Here is a 25,638-nt window from a genome sequence, read left to right on the forward strand (position 1 = left end):
AGGTCATGCAGGAAGCCTCTGATAAAGCAGGGAGTTGAACCTGGGTCTCTGGCTACTCTCTAACAACTGAGGGACCATCCTTCCTTTCAAAACTAGGTAAAATTTAAGACCATTTTAAGGGATATTTTTGAACTTGGATTTTTTTTTGCCATCTTCTGCCTTCTAAGCCCCTGAAAATGAAAAATTCTTTTACTCAGATGGCATCTACATTACACCTTTGCAGATTTTAATGCAATGAACTGCAGGATTTTTTTCTGTTAAAAATCCTGTTTAGAGCTGGTGTCATGTGATTAAAAAGACCACTGTATCTGCCTTACCTACACTAAGGACTTCTTATTGTTGCTGCTTTTATAGTGGAACTGATATTGGAAAACTTTAGGGGAAACTGCATTTGAACCAGCCTGTAGTTCTCTGGGGTCTATTGAGACCTGGATATCAGGGCAGTAAGTGGACAAGAATGTGTTTGGAATACATGCTTCAGGCTCCTTGTGTACCTGCTAAGCAGAGTGACAGCTCTCATTGGGAGAGGCAAAAATAAGAGGGGGAGGAGAGGAGAATTACAGGTGCATCATATCCCCTTTCTGATTTTTGTGTGAAAAAGACCCTGGTTTGGTAGATAAAAAACACCAAATGAAACCCAAACAAAAAACCCCACCCAAACCCAACCAACCAGCCCTAGACACACCAAAACAAACACAACCCAACCAAAAACTAACCAAACAAAACAGAAGAAAACCCCAACCCCCACCCCAAAAAAAAAACAAACACCCAAACCACACAATCTCCTCTCACGAAACACACACCAAACCAAAACCGAGCCACCAAAACATACAAATCTTTATTGTTTGCTATTAGGTACAGCTTAGGGAAGGTGCTTTTCCCCACAGGAGGATTTAGGAAATTCTGCAGGTGCATTTTTGTGTGTTTTTTTTCTGGCACAGACATACTTGCACTAATTGCATATCTAGTTGCTGTGGTCAGTACTGCTGTTCAAAAGCATTGGTGTTAACACAGCTGCATCGCTGTGCTTACCAATGGCTTGTCAAACTGAGGGCAGAACTAGGAGGGTAGCAGATGCTGTTGGTAGATGTTACCTGTGAATTGTAGGGGACACCAGCATATTTTGAGGTAATTTATTCTGATGTAGCCAGGAATTTAGCATAGGGATGTTTCCTTCTTGACTCAAAACTACATGGTTTTCATTTTAAGGTTAGAAAAAACTCGTGATGTTCTCAGTTAATAATGCAGCTGCTTTGCTTGAGGCTTCTGGATCTTTCAACAAAGGTAGAATATTTCTGTTTAAATAGCAAGGGGAAATATATTTATTCAGTTGAAGTCTGCCTCTTCTTTCCTTTCCTTGCTTTAGGCATCCCTTTCAGCATTCCCTTAGTGTTTTGCTCATAGAATCTAAGCATATTGGGCATTAGGTTCATGAATATGCTGTTATTATTTCTGTAATAATATTAAGTGGTACACACACAAATACTTCATGTGCTGTGCAAATCAGTTTCTGTTTCTTGTGCACAAAGTGATTTCTCCTGGAAACAGAAACTGAGAATATAGCTGTTTATATGGAGGCTTTCATCCACTTCGTTGCTGTGTGATCTGCTGGAGACAGTACTGACAATAGCATGTGTGGTGCTGCAGGGATCTGGAACAGCTGCCCTGCAATCTGTGTGTAGGAAAATACTCTCTGGGGTATTGACTTAGAATTAGCAACACACTTTTTAGTGGCTGTAAGTCAAAGTTTGGCAGGACTCCATCGCTTATGTTGATTACACAAGCATGAAATAAATCTGAATCTTGAATGTAAAGTGTGCAAATCTGTGTGGAAGTTGTGTAGATGAAGGGGGTTCCATCGCAGCTGTGTGTAACATGATAGCCCTGGTTGTTAGGATGTGGAATGAGAAGTGTAACCCACGTTCCTGTTCTTAGTATTCTTGCCATGTAATTTCATATGGCTTTAACATTTGTCCTTTGTGCTAGGAAAGGAGAGGGTGATACCTCGGAATACTGACTGAGAATTGCGCTGTGGTTTGTATTGTCACGCTTGTAAACAAGGGGATGAAAAATCTACGGAGCGGGTATTTCTGGATCATGTTGTCCAAAAGATTTACATTTGCTTCAGAGTTTAACAACATACAACACACCACAAAACTTCTAACTTAGAGTGGGTTTCACAAACAGAGTTTCTTGGCTGAAGGATCTGCTTCTGTGACTGTCAGTTACCTGTTCTGATCTGGGCTCTCTGTTGAAGTGCCAAGTAAGAGTGTCCAAATTCTCTACAAATTCCCAGTGTGAAGGAAGCTTGCATTGGGCGCTCAGCTGTATTTTGGGATGAACAATTCTCACATCTTTAATTCTGCATGGGGAAATACAGTGTTTACATACACTGTTTTTTCTGATTAAAGCTGCTGTCTCCTCCTCCATAGGGATTGTAGGAATCTGGATTACTTTTTTCTATTCAGTGTCTGACAAGAGCAGAAATGTCTTCTAATTTTTTTTAATTAGTATTTATTATGATGTTTTTCAATCAGATCTTTGTGGAATTTGATGGCTGTAACTGGAAGCAACATGCCTGGGTGAAAGTCCATGCTGAAGAAGTTATAGTGCTACTGCTAGAAGGATCATTGGTTTGGGCACCTCGAAATGATCCTGCTATGCTTCAGGGGGCTCGAGTCTCACTGGCACAGTGGCCTGCGCTGGTGAGTATTTGACCAAAAGCTGTCTTCTCCTCAGAGGTTTACAGCAACCCTACTGTATAACATGAGGCTTGGATATTGTACAGGGCAGAATTTTGCAGGTACATAAAAGGTGTTTTCAGTTTTGCTGTAAGTTCTAAAAAGGTGGATCTGATCTTCTGTAATTCCTTCTTGTAATGTGCCACGCTTGCCAGAAGTATTGGCTGTAGACACAAGGAGTAATTTGTATTAAAACTTGGGCACTGAGTGGTGCAGGTTGAGAAATGAAACTTTTTATTCTTTGTGGTACTTAAACAGCATGTGAAAACTACTGTTGGCTTGTATGTGTGCTTAGTGATTTTTATGACCTTTGTGTTTTGCTGTTCATCACAGACCTTCACTCCTCTAGTGGATAAGCTGGGTTTAGGCTCTGTGGTCCCAGTGGAGTTCCTTCTGGACAGACATTTACGCTTCCTGTCTGATGCCAGTGGATTACGTTTGTTTCAGGTATTTGAACTGCATTCAGTTAAAGTACAAATTTAAGGTAGTCCTGTACTTGTCAGAGGAATTTTTTTTTAATGGTTCCATTTGCATATTCTAGTCTTTCTCCTTTCCCTGATCTGTTGTGCATTTGCATTTGTTTCCCTTCCCTTCCAGGTGCTTACAGTAACTGCCATCTGCATGCACTTAAGCATGTGTAGCTGACAATTGCAGCAGCTTTTGCATAGCTAGTCCTTTTTTAACTCCTGGTACATTTAGCAATGTTTTCTTACCTGGTTTTTTTGGTCAGTTGCCAAAAGCAATCAAGAACAGCTGTCCCTTAAAAGCTAATGATTCTATTACCTTAAACTAGGCTTTTATAGTAAAATTGTTTGTTGTTTGTAGATGGGAACAGAAAGTCAAAACCAGATTCTGCAAGAACAGCCTTCACTAAGAGAATCTGTCAATGCATTGATCAGTGACCAGAAGCTTCAGGAGATATTTAGTAGAGGTGAGACTGTTTTACTATTTCAGAACTATTTTGTTGTGGACCAGTCAAGACTCTGCTGGGGTTTGTGAAGGGGAATGGTAATGTTATCTGTTACTGCTTGATTTGGAAGATGAGTTTTCTGTGTTGTTTTGCAATTTCTTTACAAAGAAGCATTATTGTGTCACAGATACAAGTAAGCAGTTGCTGAGATGCAACCAGAAATATCTATTGGGAATGATGACTGAAGATACCTAGTTAAAGTGGAACAGCATTTTATTCATAACATCCATGTATTTGCAACTTTCCTCCTTTTACCTTTTTGTTTTGCTCTGCTGTTCTGTGGTTCTGGTCTATAATTCTGTTTAGAAGTGAAGCTACTCTGCAGTTGTTGATCTTGAAAAAAATTCTGTTATGTGAAATTTGAATGTTGGCATTTTGATAATTAATAGAGGAATTGCCTAAGTTGAAAATATGGTGTGGCTGCTCAGCATAGAGTTAATACCTTGGCTGTTTTCTTGATTGTCTGTTAGGGTTGAGACTGTTGGCAACTATTGTTGTCAAGGTCTTCTGGTTCACATGCTATCCAGAGTTTGGGTTTCTGGGCCACAGAACTAGGCCACTGTATTACATTTGAAGGACAGTGTAGTTCTTAATGGGGATTTGGAGTGGTTTGGTTAAATAAATTTGTTGATTGATAAAAATGCTATGAGGACTATAGTTCTTGCACGAGCAAGTAGCTTTAGAATTGTCCAGTTTGGAGCCTTCTGCTGAAGTGCCTAGTTCTGCATGTATCAGGTACAAGCTGTTTGATCATGTGGATTTTGAGGATAGAGTGTTAAAGTTTTGTGTTGGGGCTTTTTTTTTTGGGTGGGGGGAGGGGCTGGGATTTTGTGGCCTTCATGGTAGGAGGGAAGTTCTGCACACCGATGTAGAGAGTGAGGACAGGGTCAGGGGAAACTTTTCTGTAGATGATCTGTTATCTGTCAGAGAGCTAAGACTGGCTGATTCAGAGACATTGTATGTTTGTGCAATTATATCAAACTTCATCCAGTTAGAAATATGTGTTTCTGTTCTGGGCTAGATGCAATTTATACTGGATTTGATGCATCTGGACTGAGTCAGAATGTTGTGTCCACTGGATTGATCATAGATAATTACTGACTATTAGGTTAAAAAGCAGAAGTTTAGTTAGTAAGGAGGTCCTGTCTAGCTTAACTTTGGTCAAAGGAGAGACTTTATTTTGAACATTCACCTTTTTTTTACTGCTAAATTGTATTGATTTGGCTTTTACAATAGGTTTGAATTACAGCAGTGATGGTTTATTGACTTTTTACAGTAGAAGCCCTAGCATTTTAGTTTCTTTCCACCTGAAAGATTACACTTCAAGCCCTAATTTTGTGCACAGTACTTTTTTGTTTGTTTGTTATATGAACCTTAAGTAGTATGACACCAAGTTTGTACTCAAAGTCCTTTTTTTCTAGGTCCTTACAGTGTCCAAGGCCAAAGAGTTAAGGTTTACCAACCAGAGGATGAAAATAGCTGGCTCTCTGGTGTTGTGAGCCATCAAGACCCAATAACTCGTCTTATGGAGGTGTCAGTGACTGAGGTAAAAAATACAAAACACTTCTTTGGTGTTCCTAAAATGCCATTTGTTGACATCTTGTGGAAGATGACAGCTTCACCAGAACTTGTACTTTTGGTTCTTTATTTGTTATAGATGAGTAATTACCTATATTGCAATTCACATAAATTTTGGGGTTTTACTCTGTGATGATGACTTTTCCACAGTAACTGATGATGCACAGCCCACTTCTGTAGAAGAAGCTATAAGAGTTTCTTTGGAAATAAGTCCTATATGGAAAAATATTACAGGTGGCTTTCTGAGTGAGCTTCCTGATGTGCAGAAAGCTACCTTCTGGGTCTGTTATGCCATGGTCTTTCTGTGCAGTCTCAGCTTCTGACAACCTGTACAAGGGGTTGAAACAAGTGTAGCACAGAAAATGAAGTCTTAAGCTAAACAGAACTCATTTATGTATTTGAGCTCAGACTGCTTACTTTTGCCCTGTTCCTACCAGTCAGCCCAGTAAGTGTTGTAAACAGCACAGGAAATGTGTGCTCTGCTGGAGCTGTCTGCTCTGTGCTGTATGCTCTGTGGAGTCTGACAGGCAACTCAGCCTTACCATCAGCCTGCTCCTAATGGCTTCCTTTTTCAGGAGCAACTAGGAACAGATCTGTGGTAAATTGCATTTACAGGTGTGTAAATTACTGTGACAGCAGCACTCTTGGGCCCATCCCACACTCTCCACCCTCTTAGCTTCTTAATGTGCAGCAGTCTGTGCAGAATGAGTGCACTGAATGTGCCCAGTAAGTCTGGTGTATGCATGCAGTAACCTGCACTTTGACTGCTAGATCTGTTGCTGGTGCACAGGCAAAAAGCATGCTACGTGTGGTAAATACAGGACCTTGAAGAGGCACTGAAATCATGCAGTATATGCTTTCAGCAGATACATGCTAGGAAGCATCCCAGCTTACTACGTATCTAGTGTGAAATAAATTGATGGGCATCATTCTGGTACTCTTTTATACATCTACAGAATGAATATGCAGAAGGCTAGAACAACAATAAATCATGCTTAAGAGCAGCTGTGTTTAATGCAATGAGTGCCTCTAGAGGTGCTTGGTAGAAAAAATGCACAAGACAACAGTGGTGGTGATCAAATCTGAAAGCTTTTGAAATAGAAAAGGAGCAAAAGGATGAAAGGTAGACTGGAAAGCAGTAGTATTACAAAGGAAGTGGTACAGAAAGAAAAGGCAAATGAGAGAGGGGCTGCAGACTAGCCCTTTATTTAAGGTCTCTCTTATGTTCCTGCTATGTACTCTGAATTAAAAACTAACCTCTTCTTTTCTTCCTCCTACCTTCTCAATGTCAATCTGCATGAAAATCAGAGTGGTGAAATAAAGTCGGTGGATCCTCGACTGGTTCATGTGGTGATGGATAACACTTCTCCGAGTGAGGTACTGCAACAGTTCAGGTCTTGTATATACCATGTGAAAGTTCATAAAGGTTTAGATATAAAACATCTAAAATGTGGAGAGAGCTGAAAACTGATTACTGTGTTCCCTGTGGGCTTTTGTTAATGTCATTGAAAGAGAAGAATTTTCTTTACCACTTCAAGAGATGGTCATAACTTTCTTTAAGCAATCTTCTCTCTTCTTTCAGGCCTGTTTTACCAAGTTCAACATGGGGAAGTGAGGGGTCAACAGTCATGGTGGCTGTGCTCCTCTTTAAGGGGTAGTGTTCTGATAAGGAATGTCTCTGCTCACTGCCTTTTTTGAGTGGACTTGCTCTGTAGTTCTTCACAGACCTTTATAGACATTTCTAAAATTTATAGTCTGGCTCCTCTGAAGCAGTCTTCAGTTGAGAGGTTCCATGATAACCTCTGAACCTGTGTTTTTACCCTAGGCTAGAGGGCAAGCTCTATGTCCTGTGGTTAAATACTGTGGGCTTTGGGTAGTGGTCTGAAGCGTGCCCTTCAAAAGCCCTGTGGGGATTAGATTTGTAGCAAAAACTAGCGTGCAGATAGTTATCATATGTTAGCAAGAGCTATGCCAGAGTAGGGCCATGTTGCATTTTTCCCTGAATCTGCCATGATAAGGTAATATGCCACAGCAAAGCAGCTCGGATACAGGTCTTACTGTAAAGATCCTGTTCTAGAACCAAAGGGGCAAGGCTGCACCTAGACCGTGTTGTGTGTTCACAGTGTCTTTACTTAGATGTCTTGATTTGTGGTTAAGTGTGCCTAAGAGCAGTGTAATGTGTTCTGTTCTTACAGAAGAATGTTCTTTGAGCAGGCATCCTGTTTGTTCTGTTCAATGATTGCACGGTTTTGTCCACTGTAGGGTGGGGGCCTAAAAGCAGCAAAATCGTCTAAAGGCAAAAAGAAGAAAGAAAGTCTGGAGGGAAAGGATGGTCGGAGGAGGAAAAATGCTTCAGATCCTGGGTGTGATCCTGTGACAAAGAAACTGAAAGAGAGGGGTGAGGTGGACAGTAATGGTAGCGATGGAGGTGAGGCAAGCAGAGGACCTTGGAAAGGAGGCTCCAACAATGAGACAGGGCTGGATCCAAGGGCCAAGCAGGTGCCTGCCTTCATTGCTCAGATCAATCGCAATATTCGCTTTGCCACTTACACCAAAGAGAATGGCCGGACGCTAGTAGTCCAGGATGAGCCAGTTGGTGGTGACGCACCACTGCCCTTCACTCCATTTTCCTCTGGCTCTGGACAAGCATTACTGGTTGGCTCTGGATGTAAGGAGGTGGGAAAATCACTGGAACAGGTTGGCCAAGGCATAGTGACTTCTGCAACTGCAGCTACTACAAGTGCTTTAACGCCAACAACTGTGAGAATCTCTGATACCAGTTTGCCAGCTGTTACAGGACAGGAGAAACTGAAAACAGGCCGATCACAAGCCCAGGGAGAGGTGAGTAGCTCATGACTCAGCACATTCCAGAAAGTCATACATATCTGCAGCAGACATTCTGCAACACATTTCTGTTCTAAAGTGTGTCTGTGGAATTGAGAAAATGGCTTTTCCTCTGGTGAATCCCTTCCTAAAGGAAACCTTTCTGTTAACCTTATAAAGAGCACAAAAGGAAACAAAGACAGAGGTGGAGGAGTTGTAAGAGTCAGTAAGAGTCAGCGTTTTAGCACTCTTATGTTTATTCAGCCATCATCTGAGAAATGCGGCCTGCAAGTCACTTTAAGCACTGCACTTGATTTTGTTGTGTCATATGGGAGATAACCTGTTTAATACCTCTTACCTTTATATAAACAGATATGCATGAGAATGTGCACTGAGTTGAACATCTGAGTTACTTTAAAAGAATGAAAAGCCTCCAAAGCAGAGAAACAATGAAGCTATATTTAGAGGCCTTTTAAAGATTCTCAACCTGTCAGTCACAACGGTGGTATCTCAGTAGTGTTAAAATGAGCTAGGCATGTCACACAGGACTGAAAACAAAGAATTAAAATACTTGAGATGCATACCTTTAGAGGAAATTTTAATCAAGAGCTCAGTCTGGAACAGCTTGAAGTCCTTCTAGCTGTGTCCTTGTGTTCAAGTGGAAAAATAGAAAGGAAGTGTTGTCAAAACAAAACGATATTTACTGAATAATCAGCTGAAGGCTTATAAAAACAAAATTGAGCCAAAACCTCAAAGCAGTACAGCAAAAATTAAGAAACTCATAATCTACTATGTTAAAAAAAAGTGAAGAAAATGGGAGGTACATCAGGAGTCCAAGGTGATTGCCAAGAGATTAAATGGGTTACTTTCATCCCTGCCTTATGTATTAGCTAATGGAATGGGGGGAAAGGAGAGATGTTTACTTTGAGATAGGGATTCCTAGAGGATGAATTTTAAAGGAGAAACAGAGTTGTGGAAGACAGGAGTGTTACATAATTAAATGGTTGTAATATAACCTGCCCTCTCTTTCACTTCTAGTCCCCATCCCCTCCCTGGCCAAAAAAAAAAGAAGTTCATTGGGGAGCAACTGCACCTGGTGTAGGTGAATGTTCAAAGTGGTGTCTCTAATCAGTGGTACTGAGGATGAGCTGTAACTGTACTGAGAAATTTTGGTACCACCTTTCCTTCCTATAAACAGAGAAGAGAGCAAGTGAATCTTCTATAACCCAGTTATGGGTCTAGTAGAAGTCTGCAAGTCAGAAACCTTTCCAGTATTTGAAGATCATAAAAATTAAGCTCTTTGTGCTTAACCTCTACTGAGTAATCCCCTGGAGAGCACCATGTTGTAGACATCCATCTGTCTGTCAGCAGATGTGGCTTGCTGTGACCAGGAACAGTTTGTTCACTAAGTGCTAGAGGGCTTGCTTTATTTCATTAACTTTTCAAACTAAGTTAATTATTTCAAGAATGCTGGTTAAGTAGGAGAAGCTTATCAGGGTGATCTTGAGGGAGGGCAAAAGATGGGAGATTACTGAAAAGCATTTTCAATTAAGGTTGCCTTGCTGATTTGAAATTTAAGAAAAAAGCAGTTGAGTAATTGCTTTTCTGGGAATTAGTTCACCTTGGTTTGTGTCTCTAAAGTATGATGAGATGTTAAGTGTTCATTTGCACCATACAGCTTTAGTATGTAATGGACTCTGTTAGCTCACTAGTTTCAGTAGCTAGTAGGTAGGAAAAATTAGTCTGCTTTGAAGACGTTTCATCATTGTAAATAATTCTGCTGGAAGTTTCCATTACAGGTGGGTAAGTAGAATGCTATTTTTACAGGTAGATGAACCAAAGTATTGCTGAATCAAAGGAGACTCCTCCAATAGGCTAACGATTTCTTTAATTTTCTTTCAGAATTCCCGAAATTCACTTTTGGCTTCTGGATTTGGAGTCTCTCTCCAAAGTGCTTCCCAGTCCTTGGTATTTGGGGGTGGAAGGAGCCAATCAAATGGAGTGGTGGCTCCAGAAACCAAGCCTTCTGGATTTCCTTTTGGCTGTAGTACTGGGCAAGAGGGTCAGAAAGATTCTGATCTGTCCAAGAACTTGTTTTTTCAATGCATGTCCCAAAATCTACCTTCCAGTAACTACTTCACGGTCATTTCAGAGAGCTTGACAGAAGATGGCTCTAGTCGGGACTCATTCAAGCAGTGTACAGAGAGTGTGGGCGCTGGGATCTGTAAGGGTAAAATCCTTTCGACGGACACTAAGCCAGCAACTCAGTCTGGCAGTTCTGTGGAGCGGAAGCTGCCTGTGGAATCTATGCCTACTCTTACTCCAGCCTTTTCACGAAGCCTGTTGAACACTCGTCCCCCAGATAGTCATGAAAACCTATTTTTGCAGCCCCCAAAGCTATCGAGAGAAGAACCCTCAAACCCTTTCCTGGTGTTTGCTGAGAAAGCAGAACTCAGTCCTTTCAGTAGCTTTGCATCTTCATCTCAGACAGGGGTTTCTACTCCCTCTACACCTGTGGGTCTCAAGGCCGCTTCTGGCTGGCCCGATTCACTCACCTCTACGGACTCTTCTCTAGCTAAGAAGAAAACCTTGTTTATAAAGACTGACTCATCAAAGATTCTCTCCAGTACTCCTGGTTCATTGATTGCTGCTGGTGTTCAGAGCCCATCCACTGTTGGGAATGGCCGTTCCAACTCACCGACCAGCAACCTGACACAGCCTATTGAGATGCCCACACTTTCCTCCAGCCCAACAGAAGAAAAACCATCTGTTGGGCCTGGGCAGCAGGACAATCCTCTTTTGAAAACTTTTTCTAATGTGTTTGGCAGACATCCACCTGGCTTTTTCTCTTCACAGGCAGAGTTTCCACAGGAGAACAAAGCCCCTTTTGAAGCTGTGAAAAGGTTCTCTCTAGATGAGCGGAGCTTGACATCCAAACAGGACTCGGACTCCAGTACCAATAGTGACCTGTCAGATCTGAGTGATTCTGAAGACCAGTTGCAGGCCAAGGCTTGTATGAAGGGAATCCCAGACCACTTGATGGCAAAGCTAGGCCCCAATGCAGAGCACAATGCTGAATTGCTGCTGGGGAAAGGAAAAGGGAAGCAAGCCCCAAAGGGCCGGCCTCGCACAGCTCCCCTAAAAGGTGATGACTTGAATGCAGGGGGTCTTGGAAGCACAAGGAGGTGGGATACAGGGATATCTCCGTGTGATGAACTGTGTGAACTAACCCCATGTGTAAACCACATCTGTGCTCAGTAGGCAGCACACAAGATATTTACAAGGCTAAAGCTTAGTGATTCTTGTTTGTAAATCAACATAGTCACTTTGAGAGATGTGTAAGCATACATTTGTCAGGACAAAAGTGTGGTATGGCACAGACTTGCACAGTCTTACTGTGGGTCAGAACGGTTACTGCATGGGTATGAGCAGACAGACGTCTGAAAATGTGTCTTATTGGGGCCAGCATCCTTTGCCTGTTGCGGTTAACTAATGGATTTTTACTTCTGCTTTGCCTCACCCAGTTGGCCAGTCTGTGCTGAAAGACATGAGTAAGGTGAGGAAGCTGAAACAGTCAGGTGAGCCTTTTCTCCAGGATGGCTCTTGCATCAATGTAGCTCCACATCTGCACAAGTGCCGGGAGTGCCGTCTGGAGCGGTACCGCAAATTTAAGGAGCAGGAGCAGGATGACTCAACTGTGGCATGCCGCTTCTTCCACTTCCGGAGGTGCTCAAATCCTTCCTTCCTTCAAGTGTGGTCTGTGTGCAGAGCTTGGACCGTGTCCAAGCACAAAGTCATTATGTGTTTGTGTACCATAATGAAGATTTTCCGTGTCTTGCTTTTCTCTGCATCACCTGACTGGAATTCCCTGGCTGGGGTGGGCGGAGCTGCAGTTGGAGGAGACAGCTGTGTGGTACTAAGTGAGCATCTAGGTCCAGCCTCACAAGATTGACTTTGGATAGAATGCTGCTGCTGGATAGCAGTTTGCACACCATGACTGTTCTCTCCCCCTCTCACAAGGAGTTCAGAACAGAGATAAAATTTTAACTTGGTCAGCAAGTAACCAGCCTCGTGCTGGCAGTGTTTAATGTTTGACAAGGTTTTGTTAAATATGGAACTGATTTTTAGGGCTAGAACTCTGCTTTGTGTTTTCTTTCTGTTGTGTACATGTCTTACAGTTTTCTGATTTGTCTTTCTGTGAAGATCATAGAATGGTTTAGGTTGGAAGGGATGTTAGAGACAATATACTCCAACATCCTTGCCATGGGAAGGCTCACCTCTCAACTAGACTCTGCTGCTCAAGGCCTCATCCAGCCTGCCCTTGAACACTCCCAGAGAGGAGGCATCCACAACCTCCCTGGGCAACCTATTCCAGAGTCTCTCCACCTTCATACTGAAGAACTTCTTCCTAAGCTTCAGCCTAAAGCTACTCTCCCTCAGCTTAAAACCATTCTCCCTTGTCCTATTCCTAGACACCCTTGTGAAAAGTCCCTCTCCAGCCTTCTGTAGATGCCTTCAGGTATTTTAAGGCAGCTCCTCCTGGGTCTTCTCTAGGCTGGACAACCCCATCTCCCTCAGCCTATCCTCATAGCAGAGGTGTTCTAGCCCCTTGGATCATCTTTGTGGCCCTCCTCTGGACTCCAACAGCTCTGTGCCCTTTCTATGATGGGGACACCAGAAGTGGATGCAGTATTTGAGGTGGGGGTCTTACAAGGGCAGAGTAAAAGGCAGACCTGCTGGCCACACTCCTCTTGATGTAGCCTAGGATACAGTTTGCCTTCTGGGCTGCATGAATGCACTGCTGGCTCATGTTGAGCTTCTCATCAACCACGAGTCTCAAGATGTTTGTTTGCTTTCTGGTATGTGAAGAGTGAAGTGAATTTTTAATACATGCCACCCATCCAGTAAGGATTTATAGTTGCATCTTGTCCTGAGCTTGTTAAAAATTAATCTAGCTTTGAGATTAAAGACAAGGTTGTTTTTACTTGAAAATGAAGTTGCCTTTACTATTGTGGGCAGATGTCCAAGGTTCTGTAACACAAAAGATTAGGGGGGGTCAACAGCTACAGTTGCAAGTCATCTTTGTGATGAAAAGAGGCAAGGATAGAAGGTATAAGTAATGATTTTTTTTGTGTCTTGTAATGTGAACTGTTAGAACAGTTGCCAAGTGAGAGCAGCCTGTGCCAGAACTGAAACACTGTTTTCCCAGAAGTTAGAAAATAACTTCCTCCTCAGCTGAAACAGAGAATGAGAACCACACATAAGAGTTTTACACGCAGAGTCATGCAGCAGCCCCCCCAAAATTGAATTTTGTTGTCTCTTTCTATTAATAGTGTAGAGAAATGTGATTTACCAAGCTGTAGCAATTTCCTGTATGTGGAATTTCCCACCAATACTTACTGGAACCTAGGGATTCATGCTAATAGTTTTTGCAGCTATTGCCTTTGTGTACCTTATTCTCTGTGGTATTCAGGTTCGTGTAATAATTGTACTGGCTGTGGAGCATAGCACTTCAGCTCAAGTCCTTTTTCCCCTTTCTGGGTTTATATTCTGACATAGATGGCATTGTAAGTTAATGAAAGGTGGTTGAGCAGCTTCTCAGTTACTCACCTTGTTTTCTGCAGGCTGGTATTTACCCGGAAAGGTATTCTACGGGTAGAGGGTTTCCTGAACCCACAACAGAGTGACCCTGATGCCATGAGCCTATGGATTCCTTCCTCCTCCCCTGCAGAGGGGATCGATCTGGAAACTTCCAAATATATCTTGGCCAATGTTGGGGACCAGTTCTGCCAGCTTGTGATGTCAGAAAAGGAGGCAATGATGATGGTGGAGCCACATCGTAAGCTGGGCTTTTGATGTGCTTTTTGTTCGTCTCCTCTGTGTAATGTGTGTATGGTGCAGTGGAATAGAGTCAAGAGTGTAATAATACTTCCTGTTAAGAGGCTTCATGTTCACTTCTTTGGGGGTGTGTGTAATTCTGGGACCAACATTTGGGATTTTTCTTCTGGATCAGTGCACCATTACTGTCAGGGAAGCTAGCAGTAACTTTCCCAGACATCATTAATACTTTGTTAAAATAAACAAATGCAGAAATAGCTGACCCATGCTCCTAAGAAAATAGAAATAAGCAGCTTTTCTTACATATTGTACCCTGATATTCTTCAGGGACATCACATAAAAGCTCAGGGTTTTGTAGGGAGGGAGCGGTACCTTCATTCAGCCTCCAAGGACTGAGCTGAGCAACTAGCTGCTTGCATTGCCACTGCAAAGGGAGTGGGTTAAAAAAAATTCTCTGAAAGTACCCAGTTTAGTCTATCACATGGATAGCTCTGTCTGATTTTTATCCTTAGCTTCTGGGGTATACAAGGGCAGCACTTTGGAGAGGACTTCCCCTTTTCAGCAAATGTGTTGGTTTAGAATCTGAAGAGTTACCAAGCATCTGCTTAGCAAAACTAAATACCTCTTCTTTATAGCTTTATAAACTCCCACTATTTGTTCATAAAACAAGCAGTAGTTTTGTAATTTTCCTCTTAAGTGTTCCTTGAAAATCAGCTACTGTAAACTTTGTCAAGTTCTCTGTTTCCTTATGGTGTGTGCACTACCTGCTCTTAGGGATTTTTAATAGTGTCATCAGACTAGCAACTCCAAGAACGTGTTTCTCTATGTCAAAAGCATGTGTGTCTGTGCTCTGCCCTCAAGTCGTGTTCCTGTTAATTGCTTCTCTATCAGTGTTACTGCGGTGTTCTCAGGTGGGAGAAATGCAGAATGTCAAAGCAGTAATTCCTGACGTTCCTTCTCTTGACAGAGAAAGTGGCGTGGAAGCGAGCGGTGCGTGGCGTGCGGGAGATGTGTGACGTGTGTGAGACGACGCTCTTCAACATCCACTGGGTTTGTCGCAAGTGCGGGTTCGGGGTCTGTCTGGACTGCTACCGCCTGAGGAAGAGTCGCCCACGGAGTGGTGAGTGCTGAAGGGTTCCCCTGCTGTCATGTTTAAACTTGGCTTCCTGGGGGGTTGTTTCCACAGAATCACAGAATGTTAGGGATCGGAAGGGCCCTCATAAGATCAAGTCTAACCCACCTGTCAGAGCAGGACCACCTGGAGTAGGTCACACAGTAACACATCCAGGTGGGTTTTGGATGTCTCCAGAGAAGGAGACTCCACAACCTCTCTGGGTGGCCTTCTCCATAGATCTGTCACCCTCACAGTGAAAAAGTTTTTCCTTGTGTTCACTTCTGTGCTCCAGCTTGCGCTTGTTGCCCCTTTTCCTATCAGTAGACATCACTGAGCAGCAGAGCCTGGCTTCCCCCTCCTGATGCTTGTCCTTCACATCTTTATAAACCTTAAAGAGGTTACCTCTTAGTCTCCTGCAGGCTAAAGACACCCAGCTCCCTCAGCCTTTCCTTGTAAGGGAGATGTTCCAGTCTGTCAATCATCTTTATGGCTCTGCCTTGGACTTTTTCAAGCAGTTTCCTGAGGTCCTTCTTGAACTGAGGGGCCCAGAACTGGGCACAATGTTCCAGATGTGGCCTCACCAGGGCAGAGTAGAGGGGTAGGAGAACCTCTCTCAACCTACTAACCACAGCCTTTCTAGTACACCTCGGTATGCCATTGGCCGCCTTTGAGAGGTGCTTAAGATTTTTTTGGGAGAATTAGTGGGGATCAGCTTGGGATGCTGGAGATTTGGGACTTTGACAGGGCTGTCTTAGATGCTGCTGTTCCATTTGTTGCTTCTGTAGACTGTGTTTTATCTGCTTGGTTAGAATCTGATTATTAAAATTACAGCCTATCAGGAGGCATAGGCTGTGTGCTGAGACAGACTTGCTGTAGTAGCTTTATGATCTGGAGGCAAAGCAGCTGCTGAAGATCCTCTTCTAATGGTCTGTATTTATGATCTCTTTCTGAGATCACAAGATTAATCTACCCTGTAAAAATCCTAAAGAAGCAATAATGATGGAGAAATGTTCTGTACTGTAATTTTTAAATGACTTCATACAAAATTTTACTTTTTTTGTGTCTTCATTTCAGAGACAGAGGAGATTGGTGATGAGGAAGTCTTCTCATGGCTGAAGTGTGCAAAGGGTCAGTCTCACGAACCAGAGAATCTTATGCCGACACAGATCATTCCTGGTACAGGTAATGCTTAAAACATGAAAGGAGGAGTTCCAAATTTTGTCTCAGTTCTGAGCAAGCAAGTGGAATGGAGCTCTGTTAGGGGAAACTCATATTGGATGTTAGCAGTAAGTGCTTCACTGAATGGGTGGTTGGTCACTGAGACAGGCTTGCCAGGAAGGTGGTCATGGCACCAAGTCTGTCAGAGTTCAAGGAGCATCTGGATCATACTCTAAATTGTTTGGCTTAGTGTTAGGTGGTCCTGTGAGGAGCAGAGAATTGAACTTGCTGATCCTTATGGGTCCCTTCCAGCTTCAGATAGTCTGTAATGCTCCTACGATGGGAGAGGCTTTGTTCCTCTGGTCCCTGCCATGATGCTCTGCAGCCTGAGAGAGGTGGGAAGAGAATATCATTGAAAACTGGGGTGTTGGGAGGAACTGAATACAGCCAGGCATTCATTACCTCCTTCCTCTTACTGGGAGGATAAAGAACCCACCACCTGTGCTCCAAGTACTTGCTACATTGCTCCAAGGGAGACGTAGTCTCTTTTGAAGTAACCTCATTGTAGCATCATTGAACACTACATGGAATAAAAGGCAGAGATGATAATCTGTGGGAGTTTTTAGGTTGAACAGCCTCGCAGTGACATTGCCAAGCCAGGGTTAGTGGAGGTCTCCACACTGCTTGGAGACAAGTGTCCTGTTACAGCATGCCATCTCACAAAACCCACTTCTCTGAATATATATTATATTTAAAGCCTTGTTTTCAGATTTATTTATTTTTTGACACATGATATTAAAGATTTTGGCTTTATTTCCAGCGCTTTACAATATTGGGGACATGGTTCATGCAGCACGAGGCAAATGGGGTATCAAAGCCAACTGTCCGTGTATCAGCCGGCAGAACAAATCGGTGCTGAGACCTGCTGTCACTAACGGGATATCACAGGTGTGTCATTTGACATCTTGCTTTTAAGATCTTAAAAAAGTTAGATCCTTTAGACCAATCTATTGTGAAACAGAAGCTTGACTTTCTTCATATGTGTTCTGAGTGGTTTAGCTTAGCAGAACTCTTCTGGGGCGGTTTCCAGGATGTGTGTTGCAACTGTTATTTACCCAATGGATATGTGGGCTAATACTCTTAATGCAGAAGTTGGGTGAGAAGTAATTCATGTTGATATTTGAACTTAAATCAAACCACTCTGAGTAGCTTGAAATGTGGGGATTTATTAATATTTCTGAATGCTAATGCTGAGTCTAGAGCAGTTCTGTTACTGTTCCCACAAAAATTACTCATTACAAAAAGAGAGAAATTGAAACACATGGGCTTAATTTGAGAGATGACATGGTAGGAATTCACACCACAGTGCAAAGTTTGATGTACTCAGAGAAGCAGCTCCTGTGTTCCCTTGCTACACAAACATAAAGGATCTGTGTTGTATAGTTAAAGCAAATGGACACAGACAGCAAACAAAACCCAATGCATCGGATAACTGTAATGTCTCCCAAGTTGAACTCTTCTCTTTTTTCAGCATTTAGCAGGTGTTTATGTTCTTCTTTTAGCTTCCATCTGTAAATCCTAGTGCATCAGCCTCTGGAAATGAGAACAGCTTTTCCACTGGTGCAGGGACAGCAGGAGTAGGGCAACTAGAAATGGACACTGTTCCAAAATCTGAAGCAACTGATAATAGAATAGAAGACTCTGCAAAAACAGAGACATTACCAACCAATAACACTGGTGAAATAAAGACTAGCAGACCACTTTGTCCAGAAACAGCTCCGTCATCAGCCTTACACTGGCTTGCGGATTTAGCAACGCAAAAAGCGAAAGAAGAAACAAAAGGTGAGCAGAAGGCACGTCCTCTGGGGTTGGAACTAAATGATAAACTATAACCTACTGCTTGATTGTTATTTTTCGTGACAGTACCTAGCCCTAAATAGAGAAGAACATGGTCATTTTTCTTCCTCTGCCTCTTAAGAACCAGGAAGTTCAGGCTCAGGATTATGCAGAACTGGAAAGATAATGATACAGCTGAAGATAAAAATACTGTCTTGTCACTCCCAGTTTATTTCAGTGCCAGATCTTTTGTAAGTAATAAGCAGCTGGTGTCTTGATGTAAAATGATAGTAATAAATTTCAGATGCAGCTTTGTCAGTTTATTGCTGTTGAAGTAAATAAAGCTGTTTTGTTTGCTATGTAAAGCAATTCCAGAGAACTGAGAGAGTAGGTTCTGCTTGGAAGGTCAGATGAAATTGGCCCTTTTCTAATACTTGATAGCTTGAGTGTGATTCTTAGTATGAAATAACTGTTTCCAGAATGAACCTCCCAGTTGTCAGAGGTAGCATGATTAACACAGAATTAATTCCTAATGTCCATATGCCTGGCAGGAGCTACTTTATATGTCACCATTAAATGATCATGGCGCCTTCACTAGTTCTGCAGGGCTTAGTCACTGTAATATTTTCACTACAGTTAAAATTTGAAGTATTTATTAACTGAAGTATTGATTCAGAAGGTCAGGGAAATGTTTTTTTTAATTCAGTCTATCACAAAGTTGTGATACCTTGTGTATCAAACAGTTTCGTATCAGATCCACTCTGCTATTCAAAACCTTAACAGCGTAAGAGTGAAATCTGAAGTATGTGTCTTTGATTCTCAAGGTGCTTCATTCACTGTCCCAGTGATGACATACCATTGCAAGATTCTGTCACTGTCAATATCAAATAATTCCAGTGAACTTTGTGATGATTTGAACCTTCCTTTTTTTTCCCCCCCTCCTAATGCTGATACTTATCTTGCAGAATCAGGATCACTGAGGTCAGTGCTTAATAAAGAATCCCATTCACCCTTTGGATTGGATTCCTTCAACTCCAGTACAAAGGGTTCCCCGCTAACCCCAAAGCTGTTTAATAGTCTCTTGTTGGGCCCAGTGACGTCTAGCAACAAAGCTGAAGGCTCCAGCCTCAGAGATCTGCTGCACACGGGGCCAGGAAAGCTTCCCCAGGTCCCATTAGACACAGGAATTCCCTTTCCTCCAGTGTTTTCTTCAGCTTCTACGGTAAATAGTTCTGTATTCCTTGAATGATACTTGTTCTAGAATTTCATGATGGTCTGAGTGTTTTCATCTACATGTTTTTATAGTATCCTGAAATGTTGAAATGAAAGGAATGTCTCACCAAAACTCACCACCCTACAAAATTGTAGAGACTTTAGATGCTCTTAGTTTATCTCTTGGTTTACTACTGCTACTAAGCTATTCCCTGCAAGCGATCAAGAAAGTGAGTTAAATACACTCCTTAGGTTGTTCAACTGATTACCAGCATCCCTGTGACTATTCACTCCAAATTCCACATCTTCAAAAATATTACAAGACTAAAAACCAATGAGCAAAGCAATTCTTTGAAAAGTCCTTATGTATAAGTTACTTAAGTTGCACCATAACTACACCTTAAGGTGTAGTTGCTGTTTCTGGTTGCTTATTCTGCAATTGGGATAACTTTGTTCCTCTTTAATCTGTTTTGGGGGAAATAAAACAAATTAATTAACTACCAAAAAAACAACAACAACAAAATCCAAACCCTGAACAAGTCAGTTATATTTGAAATGGTTAAAATCATTTAGTTTAAGATTCTCAGAGAAGACTTGCTTCAAAAACTTAGGCAGATGGAACAAGCAAGATGATGATACAGCTTGTCTCCCAGCAGAATCTGTTTGGGGTTTCATTCTGTGTCAGGCTGGAAGTATGCAACCTTGGGAATAGTTTGTGTTATTTATGCTTGGTAAAGGGAGCTGTGCTGGAAAATATGCCACTGCTACAGGGAAGTGAATCTGCTAGCACTTCTACCCTGTATCCCCTCTAGTCCTACGTCCTGCTTGAATGCCCAGATACTTCATACAGCATGTATATGAGCAAAGCATACTTGAGAAGCAGCAGTTGTGTTGGTCAAATTGAGAGGAATAATAGGCTGCTGCTCATGAACAGAATCATCTTGGTGTTTCTGGAGCATTGATAATCTGTTGTGAAGACTAGTTACTGTTGACTGTAATCACTGAACTGCCTGTTATCTGTGTCATGGCCTCTAGAGAGTCAGCATGAAGATACATTTTTAAGACAATCATGAGCAGATGATCTTATGATCTAGTTTTACTTGCATAAGACAGGCTGTAGAAGACTAATACAATCCCAAGCAGCAATACAGGCTGAGATACTAATGAAGTTAAGAAAAATATGAACTATTTTTTACATTAAAGTGGCAGATGTTAGATCACTTAAGTGTTCCATGACTGTTAACTGCAATATTTTCCTACATAGCCTGTATCAGGTATTTTAAATCTTACTATCTTAAATCTATTTCTTATTATCATCAAGCTATTTCTGTTCTTACTGGATTAAATGTCTGTCTCTGAGCTGATTTGTTTACTGTGGTGTGCTTTTCTGATAGCAGGATGGCCATCACTAAAATCTGAATGAGAGCAGATACGCATTAATATGTATGCTGTTGCAAGACTTAACTTACCTCTGGATTTACATCTTCTAGGGGGCCAAAGGTAAAGCCAGCCTGCCTAACTTCTTAGACCATATCATTGCTTCTGTGGTGGAAAATAAGAAGACTTCAGATGCTGCAAAACGAGCTAGTAATTTAGCTGACACACAGAGGGAGGTGAAGGAAATGGTAATGGGCTTAAATGTGCTGGATCCACACACTTCCCACTCTTGGTTGTGTGATGGTAGACTCCTTTGCCTTCATGATCCTAGCAACAAAAACAACTGGAAGATCTTCAGGGAGTGCTGGAAACAAGGCCAGGTGGGTGATAACACATAGCCAAACCTTACTGCGTATAAGTATCACAAAACTTCAACATGTGCTTTGGTTACTGACAAGTCTGTTCAATGTCTGGCTGATTTATGGAATCATAGAATAGTAAAGGTTAGAAGGGACCTCTGGAGATTGAGTCCAAGCCCCTTGCAAAGCATGAGCACTTAGGCAGGTCACACAGGAACCCATCCAGGCAGGTTTGGAATCTCTCCAGTGACAGAGACTCCACAGCCTCTTGGCAGCCTGCTCCAGGGCTCCAGCACACTCACAGCAAAGAATTTTTTCCTCCTGTTGAGGTGGAACTTCCCATGTTCCAGTTTGTGTCCATTGCCCCTTGTCCTCTCACAGGACAGCACTGAAAATTGTCTTCTTGACACCCACCCTTCAGCTATTTATAAACATTAGGAAGATCCCCTCTCAGTCTGTTCTTCTCCAGTTGATAAATAAAGATTTCAGCTGTAGCACATGACTTGATCTTGAAGTTCTTTTCCACATGAAACAGTTCTATGGCTCTATAAAGAGGGGACAGCAGCCCTGTTCACTCCATGCTGTACTGATTCAAGCCCGTGTATTCTTGCAGCCTGAGCTTTTCTCAGCTTGCCAGTATGAGGATGTATGCTGTGACAACTTTTTATTAGAATAAATCAAACCAGGTTGGAAGAGACCTTCAAGATCATTGTGTCCAACCCATCAACCAATCCAACCCACCCAAACAGCTAACCCATAGCACCAAGTACCCCATCAAGTCTCCTCCTGAACACCTTCAATGATGGCGACTCCACCACCTCTCTGGGGAGCCCATTCCAATGGGCAATCACTCTTTCTGTATAGAACTTCTTCCTAACATCCAACCTGAACCTCCCCTGGCGCAGCCTGAGACTGTGTCCTCTTGTTCTGGTACTGGCTGCCTGGGAGAAGAGACCATCATCTGCCTGTCTACAACCTCCCTTCAGGTAGTTGTAGAGAGTGATAAGGTCACCCCTGAGTCTCCTCTTCTCCAGGCTGAGCAACCCCAGCTCCCTCAGTCTTTCCTCATAGGGCTTGTGTTCCAAGCCCCTCACCAACTTTGTTGCTCTTCTCTGGACTCATTCCAGCAAGTCAACATCCTTCCTAAACTGAGGGGCCCAGAACTGGACACAGTACTTTTATAGTTATATTGTAGTTTGTGCTGAACCTGCTCTACTACAGTCCAGTAGGGAATCTGCTGTGATTTCCTGCTTGCATTCTGGAATCAACCCCATGCTTTGTAGCTTCAGGGAAAGGTCCATTCCTTCCAGCTGCAAGCATGTACAAAAATAAGTGCTGCATTTCTGCTGAAAATTTGGGTGTGCTTGATGCAGTCTCTCACCCTGAGCCTACAGTCTGTGTGAAGCCAAATATTGTTTTGAACTCAAGGTCTTGTACTGAACACACTGTCACTGTGATACCACCAACCGAAGAGTTGCTGGTTTCTGTTTCTGACTGCCCTAGCCAGGTCCTGAGAGGTGGAAGAGGCTGCCATGCAGCACACCCTGATTTGTCTGACTACAGCTTGGTTTGCTGCTGGTATTCCCAGCTTTCCCCCTAACTGCAGTTATCTTCCTCTCCTGATTTGCTTGGAGTGCAGAGGGTTCTTTGAATCTTGCATCTTTCTGACTTCTGAAGGATTTCAGATCATGCTTTTGCAGTGCTGTGGCATCAGTCATCCACCTGACTTGGGAAGAGCTCATTTGTTTCTGGTATACTCTGATCATTTTCTGAAGCCTCTGTGTCTCTGAGGAGGATGCTGAGATGCTGTGAATACTTACAAAAGATGTATGTGTCAGTTTCTCTGCATACAAGGCTGGTTAATCACCAGGAGTAAGATGCTGCATTTTGCTGTGGAGTTCTTAACTGTTAATGAGCCTGCAAGGTGCCTTATGGAGTCTAGAGATGGGATGTGGCTCTTTTTAGCCTGGAGAAGAGCAGACTGATAGGGGATCTTATCAATGCACATAAATAACCTAACAGGCAGGAGGCAAGAGGATGGGATCTAGGAGAAGCTTAGAGGGTGATAAAGCACTGGCAGGCTTCTCAGAGAGGTTCTGGAGTCTCCTTCTCTGAAGAGATTCCAAGCTGGCCTGGATGAGATCCTGGACAACCTGCTCTGGGTGACCCTGCAAGGCAATTGCACTGGATGATCTCCAGAGGTCCTTTTCAACCCCTACCATACTGTGATTACTGATCTTCTGTTAGATGTGTAGCTTGCAATGTGAGATACCTTCTAAGCTGACTCACACTCTGAGGCTCTGGCTACAACTGTCATGCTCATCTAACCCTCTACTTTAGACTCTTCCCTAAGATGTGCTGTGGATGCTTTTGGATGACTTTATCATTTAGAGGACCCTTTGTACGGCAGCATATGAGGCCAAGTGCATTGCTTATTCAAGGATTCTCCAGTGGTGATGCACTCACTTGAGTTTCCTGCTGAAATGTGGAAAGCAATCTTAGTGAAACCTCTGTCATTCTTGCACAGGAGAGAGCAGGTGAGCCAGGCAGGTGTCACTGTCCTGACAAGGCTATTCTAAATAGAATTTCTTCAAGCAGAGATTCTCTCCTTAAAGGCTGCTCTGACATGATTCTCCCTTAGTTGGCATCCTCCTGTACATCCCAACTGCACCTTTAAAAATAAAGACAAAGAACATTAATTCCACTGTTTTCTTCTTCCCATTTTGTGGGATGGAATATTTTAGTTGGAGAAAAACTTCATAGCTACCCTCCCCAGCACAATTAATGCACACTGGATACTAGATCTGAGCTATATGGAGATCTTGGCCATGATAGCATCCCAAGTAGTTAAGAGAAAGTTCTTTTCCCACAGTATTTGGGTAACAAACAACATGCTTGGAGTGGTGAAACAATGTTTTTCAAGTTCTTCATCTTGCAAATTGTCAGAAGTAAGTTAAACTCTGTTTTGTCCCAGAACTTATTGAAGCACCATTGGATTATTTCTTTCTGAAGCTGTTTTTCAAAGACATTTTGCTTTCCTGAACATGGTTATTGCTTATCTAGGAAAACTGGCAGGATTCTCATCCAATAGCAACCTGTTCTTTTTTGAATTTTCATGCATTTGTGGTTGTGTTGGAGGTTCTTATTTTTCTCCCTGCAGTCTCAGATCCATCAGGAAATGGCTGCTAACAAAAGCCCACTCTCCTTTTATCTTGCAACTCTGTGTTCATCACTAAAGAAAATGCTTTCTTTTTACCACGAGAAATTCTCTGCCTAATAGCTGGAAGGGTTGGACTTCTTTAGTTGTTATGTTGAAGTGGTCAGATGAATACATCAGGGGTCAAAATCTGTCATCATTTTCTTGGATTGAAAGAGCCTGGTTTATCCAGCAGCAGCACTTTCCACACATCCTGTGAAAGGTAACTGTTGTTTTACCATTCGTCTGTGATGCCTAGATTTTTGTAGACTATGATTAAAACTTTTCCATTGATTTAATGTTACAATTCCTTCTGGGATCAGGAAATATATTTAAACATGGTGTGTCTGCTCTATTTTAGGGAGGTTTGCTTCTTGTCAGGGCACAAATTTGGGACATAATGGAAAGGCTACCCAAGCTTGTCTGCCCCTCATGCATTTACCCTCTGCTGCTCTTCTGTATTGGCACAGACAATACTACCAGGGAGACCTGGAGAGTATCCAGAGTGACCTGTGGCCAAAGAGCCCAGCTGATTTTCTTAATCTTCCCAATGAGGGACAAAGGAGTGAACTGGTCCTGCATGTCAGTCGTTGTTTGCACAGCTGATTTCAAAAAGGTTTTGGATTTTATGGTCATGGGAAGCTCTGTAAGGATTCTAAGGGGACTACTTGGAAGACAGGAGATGCATTGTTGACCAACAGGTTGGTCAACATGATTAGGAAAGGAATAAACTAGAAATTATGAAGGAGGGGAGAGTATGCCCAGTGATCAAGAAAGGGGTTAGCTGATCGGGTTGGCAAGCAAGCAGTGCAGGGTGATGCCAACAGGAGAAATCCTCATACTCAAGGAAAGAGGGATAAGAGATGTCCACCTCAAGTGTATACACATAAATAAGGAACTCTGTACATCATGGTATTGTGAGAAAAGCTCTCCTAGCACTTCTGGGAAATCAGCATGACTAGGTGATATTTTTAAGTGCCTGTTCAGAAGGAACTAGTGTGCAGTTGCATGGCCACCATCTCATTGGTGTGGTGGAGAAGTGGTGGGATAGCTCATGCAGCTGTAGTATGGCGAGAGATAGCTTCACATTTCCTCAGCCTTATGGAGGCCCCTTGATATCTGCTGGAGGAACAATGCAACAGGTCACAGGCACTCCAGAAGTTTCCCTGAGTGCATTGATGACCATGTCCTGACAGCTGATCAAGGAGCCAGCTAGGGAAGGGCACACTGCTGAAACTCATGCTGACACACAAGAAGGAGCTGGCTGTAGATGTGAAGGTAAGGGGCAGCTTTGGCTGCAGTGAATGTCAGGTGGTGGTGTTCAGTTCAAGATCACTGTGTGGTGGGCTTCAGAAGGACAGACTTCCACCTTTTTAGATAGCTTCTTGGAAGAATCCTGTGGGATATGGCCCTGAAGGGAGGAGGGGCTCAGGAAT

General features: G+C 42.6%; 1 protein-coding gene across 1 annotated transcript in view; it reads left to right on the top strand.

The window, feature by feature from the left end:
• Positions 1–25,638, top strand: part of KDM3B (lysine demethylase 3B) — a 48,958-nt gene that overhangs the window by 11,408 nt on the left and 11,912 nt on the right. Inside the window, exons 2-16 of the mRNA XM_068159350.1 lie at positions 2,538–2,705; positions 3,075–3,188; positions 3,567–3,672; positions 5,133–5,257; positions 6,598–6,666; positions 7,552–8,130; positions 10,015–11,257; positions 11,637–11,838; positions 13,737–13,951; positions 14,918–15,070; positions 16,139–16,246; positions 17,043–17,170; positions 17,785–18,064; positions 19,024–19,280; positions 20,761–21,027. Of these exons, the coding sequence (XP_068015451.1) occupies positions 2,538–2,705; positions 3,075–3,188; positions 3,567–3,672; positions 5,133–5,257; positions 6,598–6,666; positions 7,552–8,130; positions 10,015–11,257; positions 11,637–11,838; positions 13,737–13,951; positions 14,918–15,070; positions 16,139–16,246; positions 17,043–17,170; positions 17,785–18,064; positions 19,024–19,280; positions 20,761–21,027 (4,014 nt within the window). The remainder of the gene's footprint in view (positions 1–2,537; positions 2,706–3,074; positions 3,189–3,566; positions 3,673–5,132; positions 5,258–6,597; positions 6,667–7,551; positions 8,131–10,014; positions 11,258–11,636; positions 11,839–13,736; positions 13,952–14,917; positions 15,071–16,138; positions 16,247–17,042; positions 17,171–17,784; positions 18,065–19,023; positions 19,281–20,760; positions 21,028–25,638) is intronic.

This window comes from Melanerpes formicivorus, unplaced genomic scaffold, assembly GCF_026170545.1.
Source record: "Melanerpes formicivorus ecotype bairdi unplaced genomic scaffold, bMelFor1.0.p_v2 SCAF_2, whole genome shotgun sequence".
NCBI lineage: Eukaryota > Metazoa > Chordata > Aves > Piciformes > Picidae > Melanerpes > Melanerpes formicivorus.